The sequence below is a fragment of the Temnothorax nylanderi genome, unplaced genomic scaffold (genome assembly GCF_030848795.1).
Source record: "Temnothorax nylanderi isolate EJ_2023f unplaced genomic scaffold, tnyl_v1.0 TNYL_tig0430_pilon, whole genome shotgun sequence".
NCBI classification, from domain to species: Eukaryota; Metazoa; Arthropoda; class Insecta; order Hymenoptera; family Formicidae; genus Temnothorax; species Temnothorax nylanderi.
Window position 1 is genome coordinate 53,437 of NW_027249492.1, and position 25,523 is coordinate 78,959.

The 25,523-nt window shown below is 38.6% G+C and overlaps 1 protein-coding gene across 3 annotated transcripts in view; it reads left to right on the forward strand.

Annotated features, from left to right (window-relative positions):
- Window positions 1-24,450, forward strand: part of Lrch (Leucine-rich-repeats and calponin homology domain protein) — a 49,813-nt gene extending 25,363 nt beyond the window's left edge. The window contains exons 2-13 of one of the 3 annotated variants that reach the window (XM_071721644.1): window positions 2,892-3,036; window positions 3,500-3,732; window positions 4,134-4,270; window positions 4,650-4,865; window positions 5,610-5,771; window positions 6,716-6,837; window positions 7,038-7,184; window positions 7,721-8,118; window positions 8,302-8,453; window positions 8,530-8,667; window positions 8,740-8,817; window positions 10,043-16,538. In XM_071721644.1, coding sequence (XP_071577745.1) covers window positions 2,892-3,036; window positions 3,500-3,732; window positions 4,134-4,270; window positions 4,650-4,865; window positions 5,610-5,771; window positions 6,716-6,837; window positions 7,038-7,184; window positions 7,721-8,118; window positions 8,302-8,453; window positions 8,530-8,667; window positions 8,740-8,817; window positions 10,043-10,282 — 2,168 coding nt within the window. In that variant the 3' untranslated portion in view covers window positions 10,283-16,538. Of the gene's footprint in view, window positions 1-2,891; window positions 3,037-3,499; window positions 3,733-4,133; window positions 4,271-4,649; window positions 4,866-5,609; window positions 5,772-6,715; window positions 6,838-7,037; window positions 7,185-7,720; window positions 8,119-8,301; window positions 8,454-8,529; window positions 8,668-8,739; window positions 8,818-10,042; window positions 16,539-17,252 lie in introns of those variants that run through there. The other 2 variants (XM_071721645.1, XM_071721646.1) reach the window with 2 other exon arrangements.
- The last annotated feature ends 1,073 nt before the right edge of the window (window positions 24,451-25,523 follow it).

The window sequence follows — 25,523 nt, forward strand, 5'->3', positions numbered from 1 at the left end:
TTAACCCTGCAATCGTACACTCTTTTTCGGCACCTATCACGGTATATGGGGACATTAGCGTCCGCGGCATATTAAACAATCTAAAACTTTGTCAAAGATTCTAAAAAAATTTATAGATGTTCCTTGAGATCTATAAGTTTAAACAATAATATAATATTATAAATTTAATAATATTATAAAGAAGATGTATCCTTCGGTCTTGAAGAAATAAAGACACAAGTTTTTACATTCTTCTCACAAAACGCACAGTTTTGTATAATTAAATGTAGATATAATTAAATAGATATGGTATTTGGTATTCTATAATTAAAATATAATTAATTGATAACAATATTTAAGAAAATGTAAGTAAATCTCTTCAACTTATTATTTGAAATACAATAGAAACAAGAATTTTTCCGCCGACTTCTAGCGCACTAACGAACGTATTCAGAGACGAGAGTCGCTCCTTGATGTTGCCTCCCATGCTTTCACCGATACAATTTTATGTCTCGCGAAAGGGAGAACCGGAGGAGAAGCCTTCCAGTAGCAACGTACACGTCTAAATCTACGAAATATGATGACACGCCGTGCGTTGTTGGGACGAATTCTACAACAGAGAGCCACAATGCATGTCGACGACGCGACTGGTCGCCACAGAATTTTACCACTTTGCCACAAAGAGACGGTGCTTGAGAGAGAATCCAATATTGCGTGGGAGTCGCTCATGGGGTTGGCAAGGGGGTTCCAGCCCCGTCTTCGTCAGACAGGCCGACGCCCTTGCGCCGCGGACATCGACCGTACTCCATCAGACTTAGAAATTACCAAACTCAAGTTAGACAAAAGATATTGATGCTTCGACAAGTTATTTGATAGTTGATACTACATCGATATTTGATTCGATACAATTTTTTAAAGATGCTTCTCGAAATTTTTTCAGTGATTATTTATGTAATTATCGAAAAAAAGTAAATAAAAATAACGCATTAGTTTTATATAATTATTTATTATATAGAATTTTTTAATATTATCCAACATTTCAATTGTGCAGATACTTGATTAAAAAATTGATTTGCAGCATTAAAAGTAAAGACCTAAATACTTTGCTACGATGAAAGTGTTGTAGGCATCCCTATTCACGCCTCAGATTTCTCCCCATTCGAATTGCTCCCGTTTCAATACGTTTAGTTCGCGCAGCATGTAAGAATCGAGATCGATTAACGAAGTTACGCTTGTCAAGACACACCCTCGGGTCGTAACCGCGTAAATTGCTACATTTTTCGACGAATGAAGACGAATTACATCTTACTGCTATGGTGAATTATGAGTGCGATTCGCAAGATTGAGTTATTGCAATCTGCGATTCCAGTAATTATGTATCAACGAGAGAGAAAAGAGAGAGAACTTGAAAATAAATTAACAATATTATCGGTTTATACAACCGTCATATTGTTACAATTATAACCGATTATAATTATTAAATATCTTATTTTATATAAATGCAGAAGTAATCATTATTTGTATTAAAATATTTGTAAATGTAATGCATGAATTGCAACAAAATTTATGTGAAGACATATGCTCTTTATTTATTTCGTTGAAAAAGAATGACGATTGAATTGACGAAAATCGCCGAACAAACTTTGCTTACGATTCCGTTAGAGGAAATCGCGTATTCTTCGCACGCAACGATTGCCAATTTCCGTTGATCGTTCGACGAAAACTCGCCGGAATCTAACTTTCTCCTTACAGGCCCGGGTATAATATTTGGAAAATTTTTGTAAATTAATCTATCCGGTATACTTTACAGAGAAAAGAAGAAAGACGTAGAACACGCACAAAATTACATATTGCTATAGCATCTATAGATGTCGGTTGAAAACATTGTCTGTTGTGTCGTCTTAATTATTCTGTTGACATCTTGTATTAAATAAGATCAAGGCTTTTGTATTTTAAGGCTATCAGAAGGTCTTGAGTGTCTTGACTATTATGATAAACACTCCAAGCGATTTAAATGTCAAGTTCATGCAGGAGTGTCGTAGTAACCGCGCCCTTCGCTTCATCATTGATGTTAAAAATATGTATGCCTAAGAGAATATATTTAAAACCAAGGAAAGATTAAATTTAATACTTTGCGATCGAAAGTTTAATATAAATATAGAAAGAGAGACAGTTGTGTTTACGTATTTACTAAGAAATCTAGGTAAAATATCAGTTTCGCAACATTTTACGTAATTAGGTACCTAATTTTAAACGCGCTTGCGACATTTTCATACCTGCTGTCCGCATTAAAAGAACGATAGCTATTTCGGAAGCATTCTACATGCGAATCGGCGACGGTTCTTCGCGAAACGTATATTCGCAGGACTCGGGGACGGCTGTTATTGATCAGAAAGAAGGTTCGAAGCCGGGAGCAGCTGAGCTACCCCTTATCCTTTTCCTGGCGTTTCGAGCCTGTGCGCGCACGTGGCCGTCGCCCGCCCCATTCATAACAACCCCCCAGCGACACCCTAAGATCACTCCCCAACCCATGTACACAGCTGTTGCCATGGGAGATATCGGTGCCTTATTAAGACAGTTCGATAGCACCGCTCCTTAACGAGTTTTATCGGCCCATCGGCCGTTTAGAGACGCCGTTTTATTGCGCGATGCTTTTGCGACGCGACGAACTACCGCTTTAATGAGAATGCGGAACTTTGATGCCGAGCTCGACAGCTCTTAATTGCAAATCAGTTTCAGCGCGAGATTTATTTATTTTTTTCCCGTTTATGTATTTATAACGCGTTCCAATTTCCTGCTGAAATCACGCGACGTGAAATTACGGCTTCTTTTTAACGGCAAAAGTGTGGCGACCTGGTCGTGTCTTTATCGTCTGGCACGTTATAAGAACGAGTATCTGCTTTCTGTTACAGACCTTTCGAAGAATCGTTTCAGTGAGTTACCGGAGGAAGTCACGGAATTTCCATTCCTCGAAAAGCTGCATCTTTATCATAATGCCATAAGAATAATCCCGGAAACCGTCGTAATGCTCCAATCCCTGAACTACCTCGATCTTAGGTTGGTATATACATATCTACATACTACATACATATTACACACACATTGGATCGCGCGATACAGTATCGTAGGCATCCTGTATGATATGGCGTAACAACGCCGATAACGTTAAGCTCTCGCTACGCAGCACAGTGTAATTAAAACTTTTAAGTATATACTTTAAGAGTTATTCGGAGTTACAATAATTGAAGTAATTATTTAGTATACTCATGAAATTATTTATTGAATAATTCTTCGATTTAAAGAAAGTAGTTTTGATGAAAAAGAAAAAAAGTTGATATCCTATTCTGAAATATTCTACAAATTGTTCCTAATAATTACGATAATTTACTAAAATTAAGTAATTGATGTTTGTGTAGTAATCGATTATTTGTTTGAAAGAAGTCTCAAACGGCGGTGAATATAGCTTTAGCGAGAAGTCTCCAGTGAATTTATTTAAAGAAAACAATATCCTGATCCGCAGTCGAAACCAATTGACGTCGCTACCTCGAGAGATATGCAGGCTACCCCTTCAGACCTTGCTAGTCGCGCACAACAGATTAGCATCTCTGCCGGACGAACTGGGCAGGATGACAGCATTGGCAGAACTGGACGCAGGTTGCAACGAAATCACGAGTCTTCCACCTCGAATGGGCGACCTTGCGCGGCTCCGGTCTCTAGACCTGAGGAGCAACTTGCTGGTGCACCTGCCTATAGGTAGGCCCGCCTTTTTAATTCGCTCGCGATACATACAACAGATACTTATCACGCTTGGATAAACTCGCCGCGTTAATCGCAATTAAGAAATAATTGTATCAATCTGTTTGGAAAAAAGGTTTGTCTTGCTAAAAACCTGCTCGGAATTTAAAACTAACTCTCAATAAATCAGCTCTAACAAAGTTAGCGTTCGCTACAGAAAGAGTCAATCTTTATAAATCAATTCTAAATAGATCATTTTTTAATTTATTTGTAAAGCCAAGTTGATTTTAATTGAAAAGAGATTTAGGAGAAATATTAAAATATACGATTATTTTGACGGAGAGATAAGCATCTTACAATTAGTTTTGACAAATCAAATATGAGAAATTAGGTTCTTAAATCGCATTTTTTTCATGTAGAACTGACGTACCTGAGGCTCGTGAAGCTGGATATTAGCGGCAATCGAATATCCGTGCTTCCAAATGAGATGAGGAAGATGAAGAGCTTAGTGGATTTCAGACTGTCCGACAATCCATTGACCTCGCCGCCTGCCTCGGTGAGCATTAGCATTAATGACTCGTTCGTTTTTGCTTAAGCGCTCAAATCTCCTTCCCGCGATACGTCCTCCTACGCGCTTCCTTCAGCGGATTTTTTCTAATAAAACCTTACGCGATATTACTTCATCCATTGAACTTTCCTTCGGTCACAGTCTGCCTACGGAATCGATTGCGAAACCGGTGCCTTTCGCTTTGTACTTTATTCGAGGCTTTATTTGAGTTTTATGAATCAATACCTCGCTACTCGAGAACGTTCAATATCACTCAATATATCGCTGGGAGGCAACAAAACGAAGGAAATATGGGTCGTCTTTCTTTCACTGAGAACACCGATATTTCATATGGCTAAGGTGATCGTTCTCTCACTGCCGGTTTCAGCTATGCATTCGCGGGCGAACGCACATTTTCAAGTACTTGGAGAGGCAGGCAGCGAAACACGAGAGAGCCAGAGGCGGTCGAACGCGGCGGGCACCTCTGGACGCGAGGGGTCACGCGACGTTGGACACGAGGTCGCACCGACGGCACAACGTCGACAGCGGGTACAGCACCAGCGACGGCGTCGACAAACGTTGGTCCCAGGAGATCCACAGCGCGGTTAGTTTCGCCGTCGCTCTCGTGGCCTTTCCGCTATCGCTACATCTTCTGCACACGCTCTACAGCTATCTCCTTGCGAAGCTATTCGGCGAGTCCACTGCCGAATTGCCCGTGGATCTCTGATCCGAAGATCCAGTGCGGATAATCGGTCATATGAATAAACCGAAGCACAAACGCTTTCGCTTTTGCTTCTTTGAAGGAAACTTCGAAAGATATTAAACATAATAAATAAACATATTGCATCATGTAATGTTTAAAGTGAAGCAAATATCTCTGTTTTTTTTTTAACGAAGAAAATGCTGGAAGAAATAAACGAAGATATTACAGCATTTGTTTATACACGTATAGTTAAAATACTTATTTGCGTGAATAAAGAGGTAGACATTAGTAGATGTGTCTATTAGAATATTTTGTAACAGTAGCACACTGTGGGTCATACTTTTACTTCATATCTTTTCTTTAAAACAAATGCTGTCCTAGACTTCTTTCTTAAGTTTTTAGTTTTTTTATTCATATGACCTCTTAGTACTGTTTTAGAAAAATTGTTAGATATAATCTTTTTGTAAATTTTTATACAATCTTTGTGTATAAATTTATTGTACAAAAAGAGAGAGAGGCGAGTGATTTCGCATTTGATCATTTTGATCAAAATCATTGTACAAAGTGCACGAATAAAATTCTATTCTAGTGCGCAAAATGCACACAACTCACGATTTTACATGCCTCCTTTTGGCCACCGTGCAGGTACACGACGGCGAAGTTCGCGGGTTGTGGCGGCAAGAATGCTCTCCGCTCTCGATAACGCTACCGCACGAGGTAGGCGTGAACGGATCCTGTAGCGGCACGTCGACACCCAGCACGATTTCACCCGGGGAGCACACGTCCCTGGAGGATGAGTTGGGCAAGGTAGGCTAATATGCAAGCACCTGCGCAAAAACCAGATAGTGATTCTGATTATTTCAAGAGAAAAGATATTTAAGTTATGAAAAATACTGAAGTACACATTTTTATATTTCATTAATAATATTATTTGCTTTTTTTCGAGTATATGAATAATTTCAGTTCTCTAGTTTCAGTCTTCTCTAGTTCTTATACTCAGCAAGTAAAAATATCGATTGCCGTATCTATTCATACGAATGATTTACCATGACTACTATTCAAGATAGAAAAGGTTTTTATAAGAGATAGGAGCATAGTTAGTACGGTACTGATAAGTGATTAGGAAAAGATATATCTGCTATTGTGTTATCAAAAGTTTATCGTACTATTTAGATTTCTGTCTGAAGTAAGTGTTTAAGCAATAGACTGTACTACGGAATTTAAAGGATGACATAGCCGCTATATTTAGCTGTCGAATAGATCTCAAGTCGAGCTACGTGTAATGATAGTTGTCTCGACGAGCCGTTGGCTGTCGCTCAAATCTCGTTATAAAGCCTTGACCCAATAAAACGTCACGTTAACGATGTTTCAAAATTACGGACGCATGCTGCATCAATAGTGAGCATTTGTGTATATTTAATGCATGACGAAATCATGTGCTTTCTCATGTTTGTGATTTTTTTCACGTATTGAAGATTGATTTTTCTTCAACAAGAATTTATTTCGAAGTTTATAATAAAAATAATTGACAAAATGTAATTCTAGGACAGAACATAATGTTAATTAAGAGCTAATTGAGAACGTTATTTCTTATCCAGAGATGGAGATTTTTAATCCTAAATTTAAACAGATCAAAAAGATGAAGTTAAATTAACGCTAAGCTTAAAAACTGTCCCTGTTTAATTGTTAAGATGTCTTTTACGAAGATGTTAAAAATTATAATTCACGCTCTCATGCGAAATCTCTTGTAGGCGATGATACTGCACGATCAACTGGAAAAGAGGAGATTAGAGAGGAGCACCTCGGAAAATGGGGCAGACATTAGAAGACCGATGATCTCCGGCCTTCATCACACATCGATTACGCCTCCGGGGTGAGTGAAGCCTCTCGCTACGATGATCAGTGGATTAATTTACCCGATCCGCGTGCTTTCCCTCGAAACAAACGAGCGCGTCCCTCGATGTTTGCCATTTGATATTGTGATACGAATTGTCACGGTAGTTTTACATATATACATACGTATATTTGCATGCGTGCATGTGCATTATCGTGGCTGGCAATCCCTTTTTACAGCCATCTGGAGTCCACGCATTTGACGAATCAGTCGCAGCAGATATCGTCCGTACAGCAATCGGTACATCCGCTCCAAACTGCAACAGGTCCCGCTATGATGGTGAACGGCGACGATAAGAGGCCGTTCAATCACATACAAACATACAGGTAACTTTGCTTTGGGCCATATCAACAAAAGCCCCTGTCCGTCCGAGTTTATCTCATGTTATCACGTTTATATTACTCATTTACTCATCCACATCTGGTAGGCGCGCCTGGTAATGCTGTGACATATTATATATGATTTAAGCAACAACGTGTGACTTTGCCGTATTAATCCTCTCTAGATGACTGAGTATTCGATTGCAATTAAATGTGTACTATGTATAAAATGTATACATACTGTTTATAGATACATAAATTAAGATATGATTGATTGTCTTTTTGAGAAACTAGAAATGAGATCTGGCCATTTTTAATAAAAATGATTAAAAATTATTTTTTATTTACATTCTAAAGTCTCGCGAGTTAGAGGATTAATGCGTGAGATTGTAATAACGCTTTCGATATTTTATATAGTTGTCTTGCTTTGATCATTCATACTCGCAAGGATCATCAGATAACATTCGTGAAAGTTATCATATCATGTTTCTACGCAGCTATGACAGCGTGCGCTTTGATATTACAAGCTATTTTATTCTTAGGGAATACAAAGAAGCTTTGAAGCAGCAGAGGGCTAACGAAGGTCTAAGCGTGTACAGACCTCGCGAGCAAGTGACGCCTCCAGGCAACGAGGCGCAGAACGAAACCGACATGGGCAATAATAAAGAAACTATTGCTCTGACTGGCAAGCAAATCTTCAATGAGGACAACGCATTGAAGAGGCCAGTGCAGAAGGTTACCCCGTCGCGAATAAACTATCAAAACACGCCGATCATCAACGGTAGCAACGGCGAGTACAACAATAAGAACGGAAAATATCTCGAGCAACCTTATAAAAAGCCTAGCTCGCCCATCAAAACTTCGAGTAGTATCCTATCCACGAACACAAGTCCAGCACACGCGCCCAGGCTGGTGAAAACCGCGGTTGGTTACGTTGAAGGTAATTATTTAAACTAAACAAAATCCAAATGGAGATTATAAATTTACTTGTAAATAAATGCACTGGCAGTTGATGTATAAGAGCAATTTTACATTTTACAAAAAATTGCTCTTATACATTTCACGCAGCGCAAAAGAGAACTTTGATTATACAATATGCTCATAGTATGCGCGTGTTTATTAGGCAACAAGAGTCCAAGCAGAAACGGCGGCAGTCCGAAATCCCCGCGATCGGTCACGTGGAATAGTAACGTGCCTGAGAAGTATTCCTTTACTATGAGGAGAGAGTTCGAACGTGCCAAGGAAGAGGCTGATCTCATCGAACAACTACGAAATGTAAGCACCGTTATAACGAAAAGTGATTGCAATTATCTCTATATGCAGTATAATCAAGAATATATTTATTTAATAGCACATAGAGACGAGATTAAAGATGGCATTGCCGGAGGACCTCGCACCAGCGTTAACGGACGGCGTTGTTCTCTGTCACCTGGCGAACCACGTTAGACCGCGATCAGTTGCTAGTATACACGTTCCTTCTCCTGCTGTAGTGAGTATTTTTTTCGCCATTTTGTGACACATTTCATGTGCCAGTAGACTGACCTCAACATTTCTTTTGTAGCCTAAGCTGACAATGGCACGATGTAGGCGTAACGTTGACAACTTCCTCGAGGCGTGTCGGAAGATCGGCGTTGATGAGGTAAGAAACATCATTATTCTTATTAATTAGTTTCGAAGAAGTTTGTGCTTCTCTTTCGCTTAGGGTATACTAGACATGCATGAGACACGCTGTCATCATTTATGTACAACATCATGGAACATGTTGATACGGTGGATACTTCCATATCGATCGAATTAATCCAATGTTTCTGTTTTTTCTTTAACAAATGGTGATATGGCGAGAGAATCATGATAGTAATTATGCTATATGATCGACCATGCGTGCTTCATTAGAAGAGTAGAGTGTAAAACTGGATACTTAGTGCGAAAACTTACTCTTTATGAAGCACGATTATTAATTGACGATACTTTCATCCAGCGTCGTTCTTAGATCAGATCTATCGAACCTGCTTGGTGAACAGTCGGACGGAAAAATTTGTCGCACATTATTCGTAACCGAACGTCTGTGTACATCGTGACTAACGCTTCGGCAATCTAGCCGTCACTTCTCGATGACACTTTCAACGACTACTAGTCAGTCCCCGATTTTCATCTGATTTTTGATCGAGTTGCAAACCGATTTTAAGGAGACATACGGGCATATAGTTATAAAAATGCAAGAGATCAGAAGAGAAAAAAATGAATTAGCGAACAAGCTTTAGTTGCATGTGCCTTAGATTCCAGTTCGCTTTTGTGTTGCTTCTTCGGGGAACAGTCTATACTTCGGGCTCTCACCTTTCCTGCCATCATCCGAATATCTCATCGATTAACACGAACTAACTATCCTAAATTTTACAAACGATATATAATTCTTCATCAATCGTCACATAAAATATTACTATGTTACTGTTGTTTTTTCCTATCCATTCCTCTCGATATTCCTCGATTGTTTTCTAGATGGAACTTTTGATACAGATTATGATACAGATCATTAAGAATAAACGAATAAATTGATCGCAATCGACTTTAACAAGCATTGTTACAAAGCAAAGTTCAATAAAGAGAATCAGAGAAATAAATCAACTCTATATCAAAAGTTCTTTCGCGGAAGCAAATAATTTCCTTGTACAACACGGTGATAGGCTGGGGTGTAATAGAACGGCTATCCCCGAGGAACGCTTCTTTTCTTATTGGTACTTATTGGTAAAAAATAAGGCCTTCCTCGGAGAGGACAGAGATATACGTTTTAAGGCCACGTGAGAAATGTTTTCGCAGTGCGTTAAAGTAGAAACTGGGACTGAGTAGTATCGTTGTTGGTGTTGCAGGAGGTGTTATTGGACGCGGACGCAATCATGGACGTGGGTTACATGGACGCGTACGGGCTGGAGGCTCTGGCGCGTCTCGTCACCGCTCTTCTCCTTGTTCGCGATGAGGGGGAGAGTGGCACCGAAGAGCCGGCCGCAGATTCACTCCGTACGATTCAAGACCGCGTTCTGTCCGCGATGCTTTTCGCCACATTCCTATCTGCCCTGGTTTTGCTCTATCTCTTCCCGATTCCCGATTAGTCAGACAGCATTGAAAACAGGAAGCCGCCAGTGTGCGAGAAATGAAGGACCGATGAATTAAGAAAGGGGAAAGAAAAAGAGTGCCAGGAACCATCTCGAGACGGCGATTCTCAGAGTATCCTCTGGTCTTCTTTTTGACTGCTGCAAACGTCGTTGCGTCAATTTCGCTTTTGATAACTGTACCAATTCTGAGAATCATCGTCTCGTTTGAACAACGATGCACGCGACACTTTCAGTGTTCGATATGTTCGATTATTTTGATGAATTCTATTTGCACTTATGTTTGTTGGGGCTCAAGAAAGTGTCGTAAGTCGGATTCTACTTCGATGTCGAAGATTCCCGAATAATGTTTAGCAAATCGCTTTAAACGAAAATGTGCGCTAATATTCGATAGTTTCTTCTCTGAGAAGAGAAACCGCCGGGATTTAAAGTTATATTCAAGATCGTTTCAAGTATAATCTTGAGATACTGTGCGATCATTTTGTTGGCTGAATGAAATCTTAAGACCAGAAGACGATCTTGAATATAAGATCGCACTATGAATCAGACCGCCCTAAATGTCTAAATGTTTATACAACATGAACAGTACACTACAGAGCCGTCATCGACGTCGAAGTACTCTGTAATTTTTTAAAGTGTCTTTCGAAGAGCGTGCTGATTAAAGAATGGTTCGCCATCACCGCGTATCTAGACGCTTTAAGGAATATCAGAACATATCTTTTGTCGCATATGAAATTGCTGCTAGTCCTCGCCGGGGGCAAAGTACTTAGCTTTCAAGAATCGAATCATCACGATAGTAGCTTTAAGGTTGTTCGCTTTTTTCGACCTACGCTCGCGTAAGTTTCCTCGTTCGAACGCGCGAGCGAGGAGGCTTGCGGTCAGCGGAGAATTTTCGGAGATAATTTTTAAGTATTGATAGGCAGCTTGAAACGTTTAGTCGACTAAGTATTATGCTTACATCTATGCTAAGTATCGGTATCTTTTTTTGTAAGAAAGCCTTCATTCTCCATCGACAATTGCAAGCGGGAATATCAACGAAAGTTCAGGTGATAGTGTCCCCTGCAAAACACGAAGTTTTATCTTATTCTATATGCTTGTTAGTTTTCTCCGCGAGTTTATCGCGAATTAACGTAAAATCAAAGAGCGCAATCAAAGTGAAAGGCGCTCGCATATCACGTTTAGTTGTCTGTGAATGTACCTTACAGAATGAACCAGTTATATGATCGCCACTTGTAATCACGCAAGTCGGCAATCGTCGGCTAGACCGATGATATGATATTTTGATAAAAAGAAAAAAAGAAAGGGTAATGGTCGAAAGCGAGAATTGATGTGCAATACTCGTTTAAGAATTGTAATAAGTCGTATCCCGCGCGTTTGACTTTCCGAATTCTCGGGAAGTATTCATTGCCTTCTATACGATGTGAGCCTCAGAATTAGCCTCCCAATTAGCTGGTATTGCGACATCATTCTCTGCGCCTGGGTCTGCGATTGTCCCTCAGGAAGAGAGAAGAAAGAGCGAACGGAAGGATAAATATGGTGCCCTCGATGGGAATATTTTTTTAAGATTCGACCAATGAACTGCCTAACGGGGCTCTTTCAGGATCGGTGGGTCTGTGATAGGTAGCCTGCGAGTGTTACAGGATTCACGAAAAGGTGCTAAGGGAATCTCTTTCAGTTTGAGAATTTTCTATTTTGGTAATGTAAGGTCTAACAAAGGAGGATTTAAAGATGATACGTGGGCCTATTCTGTAACTCTTTACGAAGATTTCGTTATCGTTGTATTGTCGTGGCGCAGCTTTTTTTACCGTATATAATATCCGCGCAACGCAAATATAACGATAACGAAACTGTCGTTAAGAGTTACAGAGTAGGCCTACTTGTGACGTTTATATTCATCAGTTATAAGTTAGAAGCGATTATCGCTTCCCTTATTCGTAATTTCGTAAGTAGATCGATAGTCTTCTTTATCCGGCACAAGGAATGTTTTTGTTTCGAGAGGGAAAAAACAAAATACACCACTCTTCGATACTTTATCGACCAAGCAGTTTGGTCGTAGTCTAAAAAAGATACTTTACTAAAAAAAAAGGTACTTTAAATTGACGTTACTTCGATCTCGGCATCAAGTTTGCTCGGGTTCCAATGCTTTTGGAAGACAAGAAATATGAATTTTGGAATTTGGAAGATAAGAATATTAAAAGTGTATTTTACACCAAGATTTCATTATCACGGTTAAACGTAAAGAGTCTGTAAGTCTATATTAATTAATAGAGTATTCGGCCTGATTCTAATTTTATCGAAACTTAAACTGACAAAAATTATATCGACACTTTAACGTCTCACAAAAATTATGTCGACCTAAATTCTGAGATAGTTATTTCCTTAATAGAAACAGTTATAAAAATAGTATGAAGAAGCAACCAATCTCGAGATCAAAGTGACCGCGATATACGATATATATGACGGTACAGACACGGTGCCTGCTACCTGCCAATTTATTTTCATAAAAACTCGATAGAAACGTAGAGGGCATATATCGTCTATAATATTTAAGTGTATAACTTATATTGTAATATTAAGAGAACGCTCTTCAGATTTGTAAGACGGGATCTCTGTCGGAAAAAGATCAGATACAATATTTCATATGAGTGATTGATAGACAGGACTTCTCAGACAATGATTTTGATACCAATCGCTGCAGTACTTAAGAACAGTGCCAAATTTTTCAGCACGTTCCATCAAACGCGACATTTACTATATTTACGCGAGCGTTACTTCTGTAGTGACTTACGATAATTCCTCCGCGTAAACGGGTGAATTATCGTAAGTTACTAAAGAAGTAACACTCGCGCATTTGCTTCGTTTTTCCGACAAGATCCAAGGACGCTGGAAAGATCCTAACGCGAAATGATACGAATTGTTACGAATTATCGGAACGTTCGTACGAGCGTTCCGGTATAAACTTTCGATAATTGGAACTTTCGGAGGGAAAGGCTGGAAAGGTTTCTTCGTAAAAAAAGAGAGAGACGTAGGATTCTTTTCATAACGTATTTCGTAAGTGGGCCTTATAACAGGCGACCACTTCGAGAGAGAGACTATCATACAAGCATAATACGATATTTATACGTGTATTGTCGCGAGCCGACGCGCGCATTATTCTATACATGTAGCATAGCCAAGTAACATGCCAGTATATCTTTTTTTAAAGCGATTGCAAGAGAGAGCGAGCCGTATCTTCCATATGATTTCTCGCGACTGCTCGGATTCAGTCTACGATCTTGCCGGGAGACGCACGGTTTCGGGACACGCGTACGCATAAGCGACATTGCATTTTCGCGTTTGCGCGGTGTCGAGTGTGTGGGTTTTGCACTTTCTAGTCTACAATAGTATCGTTAGCTGTAAATCGAGCTATCCTCGTTCTAGTCAGGTTATTTTCTCCCCTCGCATTTCTTTTCTCCTTTCCGCGATTATAGCAATTTGCGCTGTGGCTTCTGCGTATTTCATTTGCAACTTACGGACGATGATTTCGCAGCTGCAGTAACTCATTACTTAACGCAATGTCTGTTTAGTCAATTTAGAGCGGCAATATTGCCCTTCTGGACAGAACTGGAACGCCCGGTGCTCATTTTCTACAATCTCCTTAATTTATTTATACAGAATATCGTCGTATCTGTAATTAATCTTTTGAACGGTTCCTTTTTTGACATTATTTGCTTGAACACTACTTTGCCGCATTTATTTATTGGACACCACTAATTACCGAGAGAGAGAAGTTTGTTTTCTCTTTTACATTTATCTGTGAAAACTTAATGACCCATGTTGCTTTAATAGTACATAAAAATAACGATACATGCATCGAACGATTAACGATAGAATCTACAGTAATGGCTCTTTAAAAGAAAAAAGTGATGAGAATGTCAGAAGCTTTGTCCTGCAATTGTCGACCGTAACTTAAATTGCACCGTCAGTGAACAAATTATCATCTCCGGGCGTTCCGAATCTTAAACGCGTATAATTAGGCGGGGTCCGCTAATAACTTCCGCGCTTACATCCAACGGGCGAATCGTCCATTATGGAATAACGAACGAACGGTCGAACGATGACAAGTCATCATCCGGATATTCCATTACGTTTAATCATCGATCATTACGACGGGTGCCTAATGATCCTTCGCGGGGACGCGAATACGAATGGTCGTGGCGACGGCGGCCACGTCGAGTCAGTATTATTCTCATTAGAATTGGACGAGATGTCGGAGTATTAGAGTAGTATTCTTAACAACTTAAGACTGGATTCGGACTTAGCGCATATACCAGCGTGCTTTATATCGTCAGTTTGCTTAGCACAACGGTCCACGATTGATCTACGTAATTGCCTGATGTTAAATCTTCGTATCTTCGCACAATGATTTTATAACGGCGATTATTAACGGCTGTTATAAAAGTTATTAAGAAGTGGTCAGTTAGAAACCAATCGTTAGATTGAATTCAAGCTAAGGTTTTCATACGTAGAATAAAAATTCTGTACTTAAATTGGATTCAGTCGTGCTAGTCGAGGGTCAATCTCGTAGATCGTAGCATTGAATGTTTACCAATAGCTTTTCGCTTTCGCAAGAGGCTACATCGCTATTAAGAATATTTGCGAGACGTAAAGGTACTTAAAGAGGGAGAAAAATACGAAATCATTCCGTTTGCGCGTTTAGCTTATGTATAATTTTTGTAAAGTACGCGAAGAGAGAAAGCTTATATATGCAGAAATATATATGTATAGAGAGAGATAGATATATTATATAAAAACAGATATATAGTTTGTTGAAGCTAGTTCGTTTCTGATCTTTTTTTCTTTTGTTTTTTTCTCTTTTTTTTTTACGTTAACGTTAACGTATGTAAGTCAATTAAATTATTCGCTAGCTCGTTAAATCCACTTGGTGCTTGGTGTACTTTCGTCCGTTGTTGTTTCCTTAAGCTGCTAAAGCTTCTCGTGCATGTCTATTTATATACATATCTATATTTATTCTCCGCGGCGTCTCTTTAAACGCTTCAACACTTGCACGATCGATCATGTCTGCCGAGCTCAAGACAATAATTTCTTTCTGAATAGATATGTGGCCTAAGCGGTGGCCTCATCAGGATCGACGAGCTCAGCACGATCGACTCGTTCCAACGCGATCTTTGCGTGTAACAAAGCGCTCAGCGTCAACCGATCTCGAAAAAACGCATATACGCACAACGCATTTGTGCTGTTTCGATCGAGTCGGGTTTAATTTCGATATTTTATTGGAAATCGTGATTGTTCATTAACGTTCAGTATTGATTGCAAGAAAAAAGACATTTTTTAAAATCAAAGTAGGTAGGTTTGCAAAGATTTTTCTGAAGTGAGTTATCAAATTTTGTTTAAATATGTCCGCTTAGACTTCTTAAGCTTCCCAATTTTAAGGGAGAAATTTGGAACAATTTTTAAAAATTGATGTATTGTTACATCAATTGTTGTAATATAAAATTTGTAATATAAAATATAATTAGATGTGTTGTTAATTTAATAAATCATTAATTATTTGGTAATTTAAGTAATTATTATTGATTATTTAATATCTGGTTTTTTCGAATTAATTCACAGATCATTCACTCTTGCTGCATTACAAGATGAATAATAATAACAACAATCTAATAGTGATTCGAGAGTCAATCGAATTTCTAAGTAAAATCGTATTTATCGTACTCAGGAAATACGTGCATTTATCAGCCAAATACTGCCTAATTTCGACGAGTGCAATTATTCGACCCGATTCGATCCGAAGCATCGCCGTTCAACGATTACGATTGAGCTACCAATGTAAACGCGCGAATTTACATGAATCGCACGATCCACAGATCGTTGTATTTACAGATATCGTATCTCGCAAGTCTTACAATGTGTATAGTTTTTCTGTCTTTCATATTTAATTTATTTATAAAACGATGTGTTATGTACGACACTTGTCCGCCATCCCTGACGCTTCATTATTAAAGGGAACGGTCCTAGCGGCGATACGGTAATGCGGAAAGACAATCATCGCATCTTTCCTTCGATTTTCGCCGAATCGATCGACCAAGAACTGAATCTCTTTAGTTGTCTCGTCGCTTGGACGACAGCGATATCATCGACCTTGTTTTTTTTTCTCCTTTGAGGTATACTCTGTAACATTGATTGTATGGGTAAAAAAACATAATGATTGTAATACTATAGCCATTTGTAATAAAATATCCTTTTCTTAAAATTCTACGCTCGCTCATTAATGGAATACAACTAATTGGGGGAATTGCAATATTCATTTCTTTACTCCACTATATTTTTCACAAACTCGACGCCTTTACACTTTTTGCAAGATAATTTTTATTTTAAAATTTAATGCACTTTAAATTATTATTATTTTTATCATTTCTTTCAATATTCTCAAAAAATCTTTGTGTTTCTTAACTGAGTTCGACCTTGCATTCTTTTTTATGCGTGTTCAGGCACTATCTAGTCTCGCCTTTGTCTCTATTTCATGAAAGATTCATTGTCTCGATTCATACATTTATGTATCCGCATATTATTCAAACGTTTCCCGCTTAAGATCGGGTTTTTACCATCCGGCTTCTGATATCACCCGACGCACGTCTGATAAGATACTTTCGACATTTATACTGATCATGGGTAAGAGATTCGCGGTATTCTATTTTTATTCGCATGATACGCGTGTTGTATCGAGATAAACACATTTCTCGTTATCTCGCCTAGAATAGTTCGATACAATACAGTTATCTAAAAATATGCCGTAAAGCTACTTAAAATGAATAACAAGCTTTTTTATATATATTTTTTTAGATATTTCTCTTCTTTTTAGATGTATTTTCGCCAATGGCGCATTTTTATTCGAGACAGATGAAAATTTTTGCGCGACAGAAAAACAGAGGTGCTAAAAAAGCGTATGTGCTTTTTACTGATTTTTCAGAATCTCGTATGCTGCGCCAGCGACGTCCTGGAGGGAGGTCGCGGGGTTGTACGTGTCGCGGTCACCGTGTCCGAGCTGCTGAGGTTCCATCAGACACGCTCGCCCCTGCAGACGTCCTCGAGCATGCCGAACCACGTGCCTGCTTAGCGCCAGACAATCTAATTCGCGAGATCGCCTGGCGAAAGAGTCCGGAGTCTGTCTCCCTCCCGCGCAGGGAGAGGGAAAGAGGTGACGATGAGCCGCGAGCGAGGTAACAGCGACGGATGTGCTCGAAACTCGGAAACGGATATGCACTCGAGATGTGCTCCGAGACAGAGACAGACGAAGAGCCCGACGCGACTCTTCTCTCCTTCTAATCGTGAGGACTGGACTAGAATTTGCTCGGCCGCTTCGGTTTTAGCGTGAACGAAGTGTTCGCGGGGTCAGTAATTCGACACGCGAACTGATCAATCAATAATCCTTAACTGATCTGACCGTATGGTTTAACTGATTATCCAGCTTTTAAACAATTGATTTAAAAAATAGCTTGATAGATTAAATCAAATAGATTAATATTAATTCAATAAAATAATTAAACTCTTGAAAAAGAATTTAATTTTTTAATTGAATTAAAAATTCCAAATAATTTCATATGGCAGATTATCTAGATATTATTTGAACCCTCCCCCTACCTTCCCCAGTTAAGGATTAAAATTAAAACTCGGAACGAAACTAGGATTTAGGTTTAATAGCGATAATTATTAAATACCAAACGAACAAAGAATTCAACATGCTTTTCAGATGATACACGTAGGTATCGCAAAGACGCCTGAAGAAGATACTAATCTTTTAAACTTCCATTAGACGTCTAATGTCCATTTCTACCAACGTAAATTAACTTTAATCTCGGTTTAGTTGATTTTTTAATCTTCTTCTAGTTTTAAGAATTAGAAAAGGAGATAATAAGTAAGTTAAACCGAGATTAAAGTTACCCAGATAGCCAAGCATTCCTTGGCATAAAAAGGAAATAGTGTTTGGCATAAGTTTCCCTTCAGTTGTCATCATATTGCTGTCACCGGACAACAGTAATTTCGTTTAGAGCAACTTAAAAGCATTATGCAGACAACGATTACCTTACGCAAACAAGCGGAAAGCTCGTAGTATACTTATTGCCATAAAAGTTGCCACAATCTGTTGGCAACCGTTTTGGTGGCAATAAAAGTCGGCAATCCAATAGGCAAAATCGGAAGCCGCTTTCCTCAATATTGAAGGCAACTTAGCAGAGCAGTTTTAAGCAAATTGACAGCAACCTGCGGGCAACTTGGCTATCTGGGTAATCTATATCGGTTGAAATGGACGTAAGAGGCGTGCGTGTTAACCTTTCACGAATCTATTAGGTTTCTAAAGAATGTGCTGATCTGTAAAATGTTCCTTACATGTCTGAAAGACGCGCATATTCTTTGGACATCTAGAAGACATTTGTTGGATTTTTGCAGTATCTAGATTATCTCGAAGCTAGTTCGAGACTCATTCTTAGAATACGACGAGTTTCTGTGAAGTGATTCTTTATCAAACCGACAATAAGTCGCTTTGTCGCCACGTAACGTCTGTAGCGTAGAATCGACGAATCGCTTTCGAAATCGCCACGAAGAGCGATGCATCGAACGATCGGTCGCGCACTAAGCTAATCTATGTGAAGGAAAAGCTCTCTTCTTACGTCCCTTCGCACGATAAGCAACTTCGGGGTGTTAATACCGAGCGACGGAATTTCTTTCTTATTCGAAATCGCTATGCGAATCTCGGACGCACGCAAATTCGCGTACTCGACGTAACGATAGACTGCGGTCAACCATGACACACTTAATTAGATGTAACGAATTTTATATCGGAAAATGACCGACACACACGATGATGCTTATTTTTGCTCGTAGTTGCAGTCGAGTTCTTCGAAGTTTCGGGATAGGAACGGATATTTTGTAGAGCGGCTAGACGCAATTTGGAGATATTGGGAGGACCTATCGAGATCCTTAGGCTGCAGCATGTCCACTTAAAAGCCTCACGTTATTATAAATAATATAAAAGATAAAATTGTCCAATCCCATTTTGTGAATCAAAAATATAAAAATTAAATCCTGGTTAAAGAGAGATGAAGACATCCAGTCTTAAGGCTCGATTTCGCTAGGTTGCCAAAGATATCCGAGCTTTCGAATAGTGTAGTCCTGTGTATCCGTGACCCAATATCTCGCATGCATGCGTCGCTATAAGCTGAGTTTGTAGACTTAGGCTGGCAACCCGTAAATACGAGCACCCCAAAGACGTAACGCATCGTGTTACACGAATCTTTGATTTCGATCGCTTCATTATCGTTACGAGCCCTAAACGGAAATAGTGTATGTAAATGAATTCATTCATTTTGAGATATTATCTCTCGTATCGAATTGTTAGTACCCTTAAGTACATCTTATTGCCTGCTGATAGTACTTAATTGAGAACTTAACTGAATTTAGAAGTGATAGGCCAGTCAAATTAGACATTTGAGGTCTAAAGTGATGCGAACTTTTTTATTCCTTTTTAGGCGTGTTGGGGGTGTTTAGAAAAGCTTAATTTTGAGTTGTCGTATCATGAGACCCAGAGCTTTTTGAGGGGGCGGAGGGGGAACCAAAATTTTCGTTTTTTTGCTCATTTTCTTCGTTTTTTCAAGCCCTACAACTTTCTCAGGAGCGAAAAAGTGCTATCTATTAATCGAAACGAGATAAATGCAAAAAACAGCGAAAATTTCATTTTTTCCCCCTTTCACAGGCTAAAACTCGAAAAATATTGATTTTAGGTTGGGGGTCTTCTTAAGATGAATTGTAGGGCTTCAAAAAAGCTACAAAATAAGGGGTTAGTCATTCATTTTTTATCAACATTCGCCGAGTTATTGCGAAAAAACGAAAATTTTGGTTCCCCCTCCCCCCCCTCAAAAAGCTCTGGGTCTCATGATACGACAACTCAAAAATAAGCTTTTCTAAACACCCCCAACATGCCTAAAAAGGAATAAAAAAGCTCGCATCACTTTCGAGCAAAAGCCTTTTTTTTGTCTAATTTGACTGGCCTATGAAGGATTTATTCCCTCCAAGAGAGAATGGCTATTTCCAATGAGAAATCTTGACTTTAATTCGCACAATCGAGATTCGAGCTATATGTTTTTTTTAATATGTTCTTACATATTAATTTTCTGTTGTGACTATGATAATTTATTTTATTAAGGTGATTGGGCTAAGTACCGTATGAGTCGATATAAGGTCTAAATTTTTTTTTAAGAAAAACCCTTTTTATGCATATATTCTAAACACTTGTATAATTACTAGTTTTATAATGTAACTTTTCATTCGATCATGTATCAATTCATCTACTGATAAATGTAAACAGTTCAAGATTTGACTTTAGTTGACATTCATACAAGAGAAATGTCGGCAATGTCGCGACATTGCATCTCTTCGCTGTAGGCAGCTATCATGCCAGTGCCATGTGTTTGAGTGAGGTTATGTATTGTGTTTATGTTGAAAAATAATGGAAGATAACAAACAATTGCGATAACGGGAGATTTGCTTGCAAAAGAATAGTGCTGTGGAAAGAAAACACTACACGGCGCGGCGTTGCCACATGTTCACGTCGCGTACAGCTGATCGAAAGGCCGACAAGAAACGCGACGATTCATCAACTTTTGATTGAATTTTTGGCCTTATTACACGTCAACGTCGTTTTGCCTTATACTTAACAAGTGCTAGAAGAATCAAATAATGTTATTTTCAGTTTTTTGAACTTGTTTCTTTACAGATAGTGAGTGAAATCCTCGAAAAATGTGTGTTTCCGGTACAATTTCCCGTAAAACCTATGTTAAAAATGCCAACTTTGAGAATTAATATCTCAAAAACTAGACGTCAGATCTTCTCAAAATTGCAAATTTAAGTGTATTTAGGTTTTCTTTATAACATATTTTTTAATCAGATTTTTTTCTTTGACATGCTCTGATGGCCCAATCACCTTAATTTAATTTTTAGTAAATATATTGGTATTATTTTAAGCACGAAAAAGAAATTGCTGATTTTGCGACGAAGATAGTTAATGAATTAAATAAAAATCGGATATCATCTAAAAAATTAGTTATGTTTAAATAATTACATATAATTAAAAAATTAATTAATATATTAATAATCACATCATTTGTATTACCATAATATTGTATATTGTAAGGAAGACTATATTTATATAATTATTATATTACGCTTATGTTATTCAGCATATGTTCTTTAATATATAATGAGATGTAAGAATAAAAGTCGCGATATAAAAATATATGCACTTGTAAAAAGTGTGTACTTGAGGGTCGATATTCGGTACTCGTAATTCGCGAAAGCGAATGTCTCATCTCCCTGTTTTAGCCTCCAAAGAAATGTCGCGTCAAAAAATAGGTAAGCCTCTGCACGAGCAGAAGTTAGTTAGGTACTTTCAAATTAGCAATCGGCTAACAATCGCTAACGCGATGTAGGCAGCGTTAATAATTGCCGATGTCGAGGGTGAACCGCGACTGGTTACCGATGAGCGTCAAGCACGGTTGTTAAAAGGCACGAGTAAGGCCTAGGTGTTCAAGCTGGTATACGTAAGCGTCTCGTGATTTCAATTTCAGGGTGAATAGCATCGAGGAAGAGCTTTCTATTAGCAGTTATTCATCACAGCGATTTTCTTGATGTATTCTAAATTGGGTTGCAATATAAATAACAATTAGTTGAGGATCGTAAATATTAATGACGTTAGAGCAATTCCGATTAAGGATATCTTTGTCTTTTAATATACCTTCTTCCGTCTCTCCTAGATCTCGTTTAGCAAACGTCGGTGCGACACCATCCTGAATTGTTGGGAAATCCTCCGACTTTCTTCGAAGTCGCCGAGACGATTTTTCTAGTATTCCTAGGCCAAGCAGGAAGGATTTCTGTACTTTACTTTGCGTTATCTAAATTCCCGAGTAATTAAGAACCCGAAACCGTTAATTGCGAATAACCCCATTAGGTGCTAAGTCTACTATCATTAATTATAATTGCCCTATGTTACGATGTTTATCTCTTTAATTTCGGTCGACGTGATCATCTCGTATCAGCGTGAAGGAACGCGAAAGATCTCAAGTGCCGTGGATCAAGGGAGAAGAATAAAGAGAGAATTGAGAGGCCGGTGCGACAACCGCATGGCATTGGCCGTACACGCGGATAACTGTCACGTTCATATTTATTGTGCCAAAGATATATCTTTTCTCACACTCACGTTCGAGGACGAATTTCATTTGAATAATCTTCGCCGAGATTAAAGCAGGAATTAACATAAATTAGCATTGTAACGAAGAACGCTTTCTTTACATTTCTCTTTTACATTTGCATCTTAATGTCTCTGTCAAGCTTTTGTTAAAGCGATGTACAGTTTTTGACAAAGTCCGTACACGAGAGGGAGATTCTCACTTTAGTTTTTAGTTTTCCGGAGATGAGATTTCTGCATGGTCGGCGACTCCGATAGACGACGACCTTACAAGTTTTTCTGCGCGTGATCACAGCGAACGTACGATTGCGAGCATTTTCGCGTTTTGTCATCAAAGTGTTGGTGATAATAGTACTGATCTGTTTTCGCTGCGATAGTCCGAGATTCACTTGCTTGTCTTCTTCGTCTCTCGCTGCTGCCGAGGCTGCACGCCTATTTTGCGTTATGGCAATGGTGAGTTCAATTGCGAACTCCAGTTAATCTTATTACCAGTCCATGCAATTCCACTCATATCTCTAATTATTACTCTTCCTCTTGCGTACTTATCTGACAGCGGTATTTTGTCGTTGCTCGTGGTGACAGGCGATGGCGTGCGAGGAAGACATGTCTTCGGTTTCGCAGCGATTGGCATTGCACTCACACGATCGAGATCGCTTTGCAAAAAGCGGTAGCGACAAAGTTGCGATAACACGACGATGTTGACTCACGTCGGGTTCTCATTTTAGTTTTTAGTTTACGTTGGTTACCACAATCCGAACTGTGTAATATTCCGCAAGAATAAAATATGAATTTAATTTGTTAGTCTGTATTCCAGATAATCTGCGCTATTCTTTGCACAGATCATCAATTCTATATCTTGTTTTTATGGGCAAATGTATAAGAGTCTCCGAGTTTTTACGTACAAATTCCTAATAAAACAGAGACAGATTGCTTCTCATTAGAATATTCGTTTAGAATTTACATCCAAATACATATTAAAACATACCAAAAACGGGGTTGATCAATTTTTACGTAATTATTATTCGTGTGAAAAAATATATTTACTTTGTTTCTTTGATTTCTTCCTGCGTCGGGAGAACGTTATTATAGATATCGCGAAGGAATTACGAGTCCAATTTTGCGTGATTAAAAGTACAAAATTATGACTTCCTTACAAGATATAATACAGCTCGTCCTCGAACCTCGTTAGATGTTAGCATTCGCGCATTCGCGATACACAGTGGACGCGCGCATCGTCCTTCCTCCCTATTTCGATTCGTTCGAGATTCTTTTGCGTTGATCGTAGTCATGTAGGGATGTCTGTAAAGCGACGTGTCACTGCGGAATTGTATTACTCACCCAGATTAATTGTGTTCGTCGGATTGTGCAGGGCAGAGTCTGCCGTTAATAAAATTCAGCGATGCGAAGCGCCTCAAAGGGCAGTATTATTAGCGGACCCGCATCGAATGTGATCTCTTTCCGATTTGCATTTTTATTATCTTTTACCTTCGTTTCTTTGCGATTTTCAACCTGTCATTACGATCTGCGTAAATCGCTCTTACATATATTACGCAAGGTTGAAAAATAATTTATCCATATATAAATATATATAGCGAAAAGTCGGAGCTATCTCCTCTATTAATATATAGACTAAGTATTATTTTTACGTCAATTGAGCAATGCACGAAAAATCAAATTTATATTTAATTGCGATGACCTTTTGTAAATAATAGGTTTAAAAGGATTGAACTCATGCACCATGGGTTGGGATATTTTCTTATCCTGCGTAAAAAAAAAAAAACGTTTGGTGTCATAATCAAAAACCTGTCACTTCGCAATCTCCCGCCGTTCGAGGTGCTTCTAATGGCTGGTTACTATGGCGAATTATTAAACGCACTACGTATTGTATTAAAAATCAATACTACATATGAAATAAACCGAAGAGAATTACTTATCGAACTTGTTTACTTGTACAAATATCCTTTATCTTTTCCAATTCCTAAAAGCCGATTCTCAAATCCTGTTCTTTTTCTTTTTTATTTTTCAAGCACAGAATTTTCTGATTTATATTTAATCTTCAGAGAGAAAAAGAGAAATATATAATAAATATAATAATAAGTAATGAGAAGTTTAATGAAATAATAAGAGTGTTAGAATCAAGTAGTGTAAAAATGTCGTATAAAAACTATTTAAATATTAAAATATTATCGTAGTATATGTAACAAGGATATTATAGTTAAAAAGTAATTAAAGTAAAATGTTTAATTGCTTTAATTGCTTCAGTTTTTAATATGATGTATAATTGTTACCTAATTTGCCTTCAAAACGAGACTTCAGTCTTAAAAAAGAAAGAAAGAAACATTTGCGTTTTGTTAAGCAGGATTATATGATGTTAACCGATTTTAACATTTAGCGCAAGAAAAATAACAAAACTCATCTTTTCAAAAATTTGCAATTTATATTCACCTTCTTACTATGCATAATTATTAAATGGGATTTCGCAACAATTAAGTTTTCTTAAGTTCTCGCACATTTGTAGACATAAAATAAATTTGAATAATAATCTTCGTTCTTTTCTCATGATAAAAAAATCTTAGAGATCAGATGTGAATCTGTACGTCCGTAAATCACTATCACAACGTTATCATATACCGCCTTTATCCACATATAAATTTAAGCCTCCAGAATTCCCGCGATAATCCTCGAAATACCCGATAAAATCGATAATTACTTTTCGCACCAGGAACATCGAAAACCAAGACGCACGCGTCGAGACGTCCGCGCGCACGCGAAGCGTCGACTTATCTCTTCTCGTCAGCGGGAACAGCCTCCGGAAGAGAAGTGAGTTCGGTCCGTCAACCCTTCTCGTCGCCGAGCTGTGGGTGGAGCCCGATGGGCGGGCCCTCGACCCGTGCCCAACTCCATTTTATACCACGAAGGCGGTCCGCGGGTTTTCCACACCTTCCCCTCTACCACCTGGTATCACCTTGGGGCAGCGCGAGCGATCGACCTCCTCGAGGTGGAGGG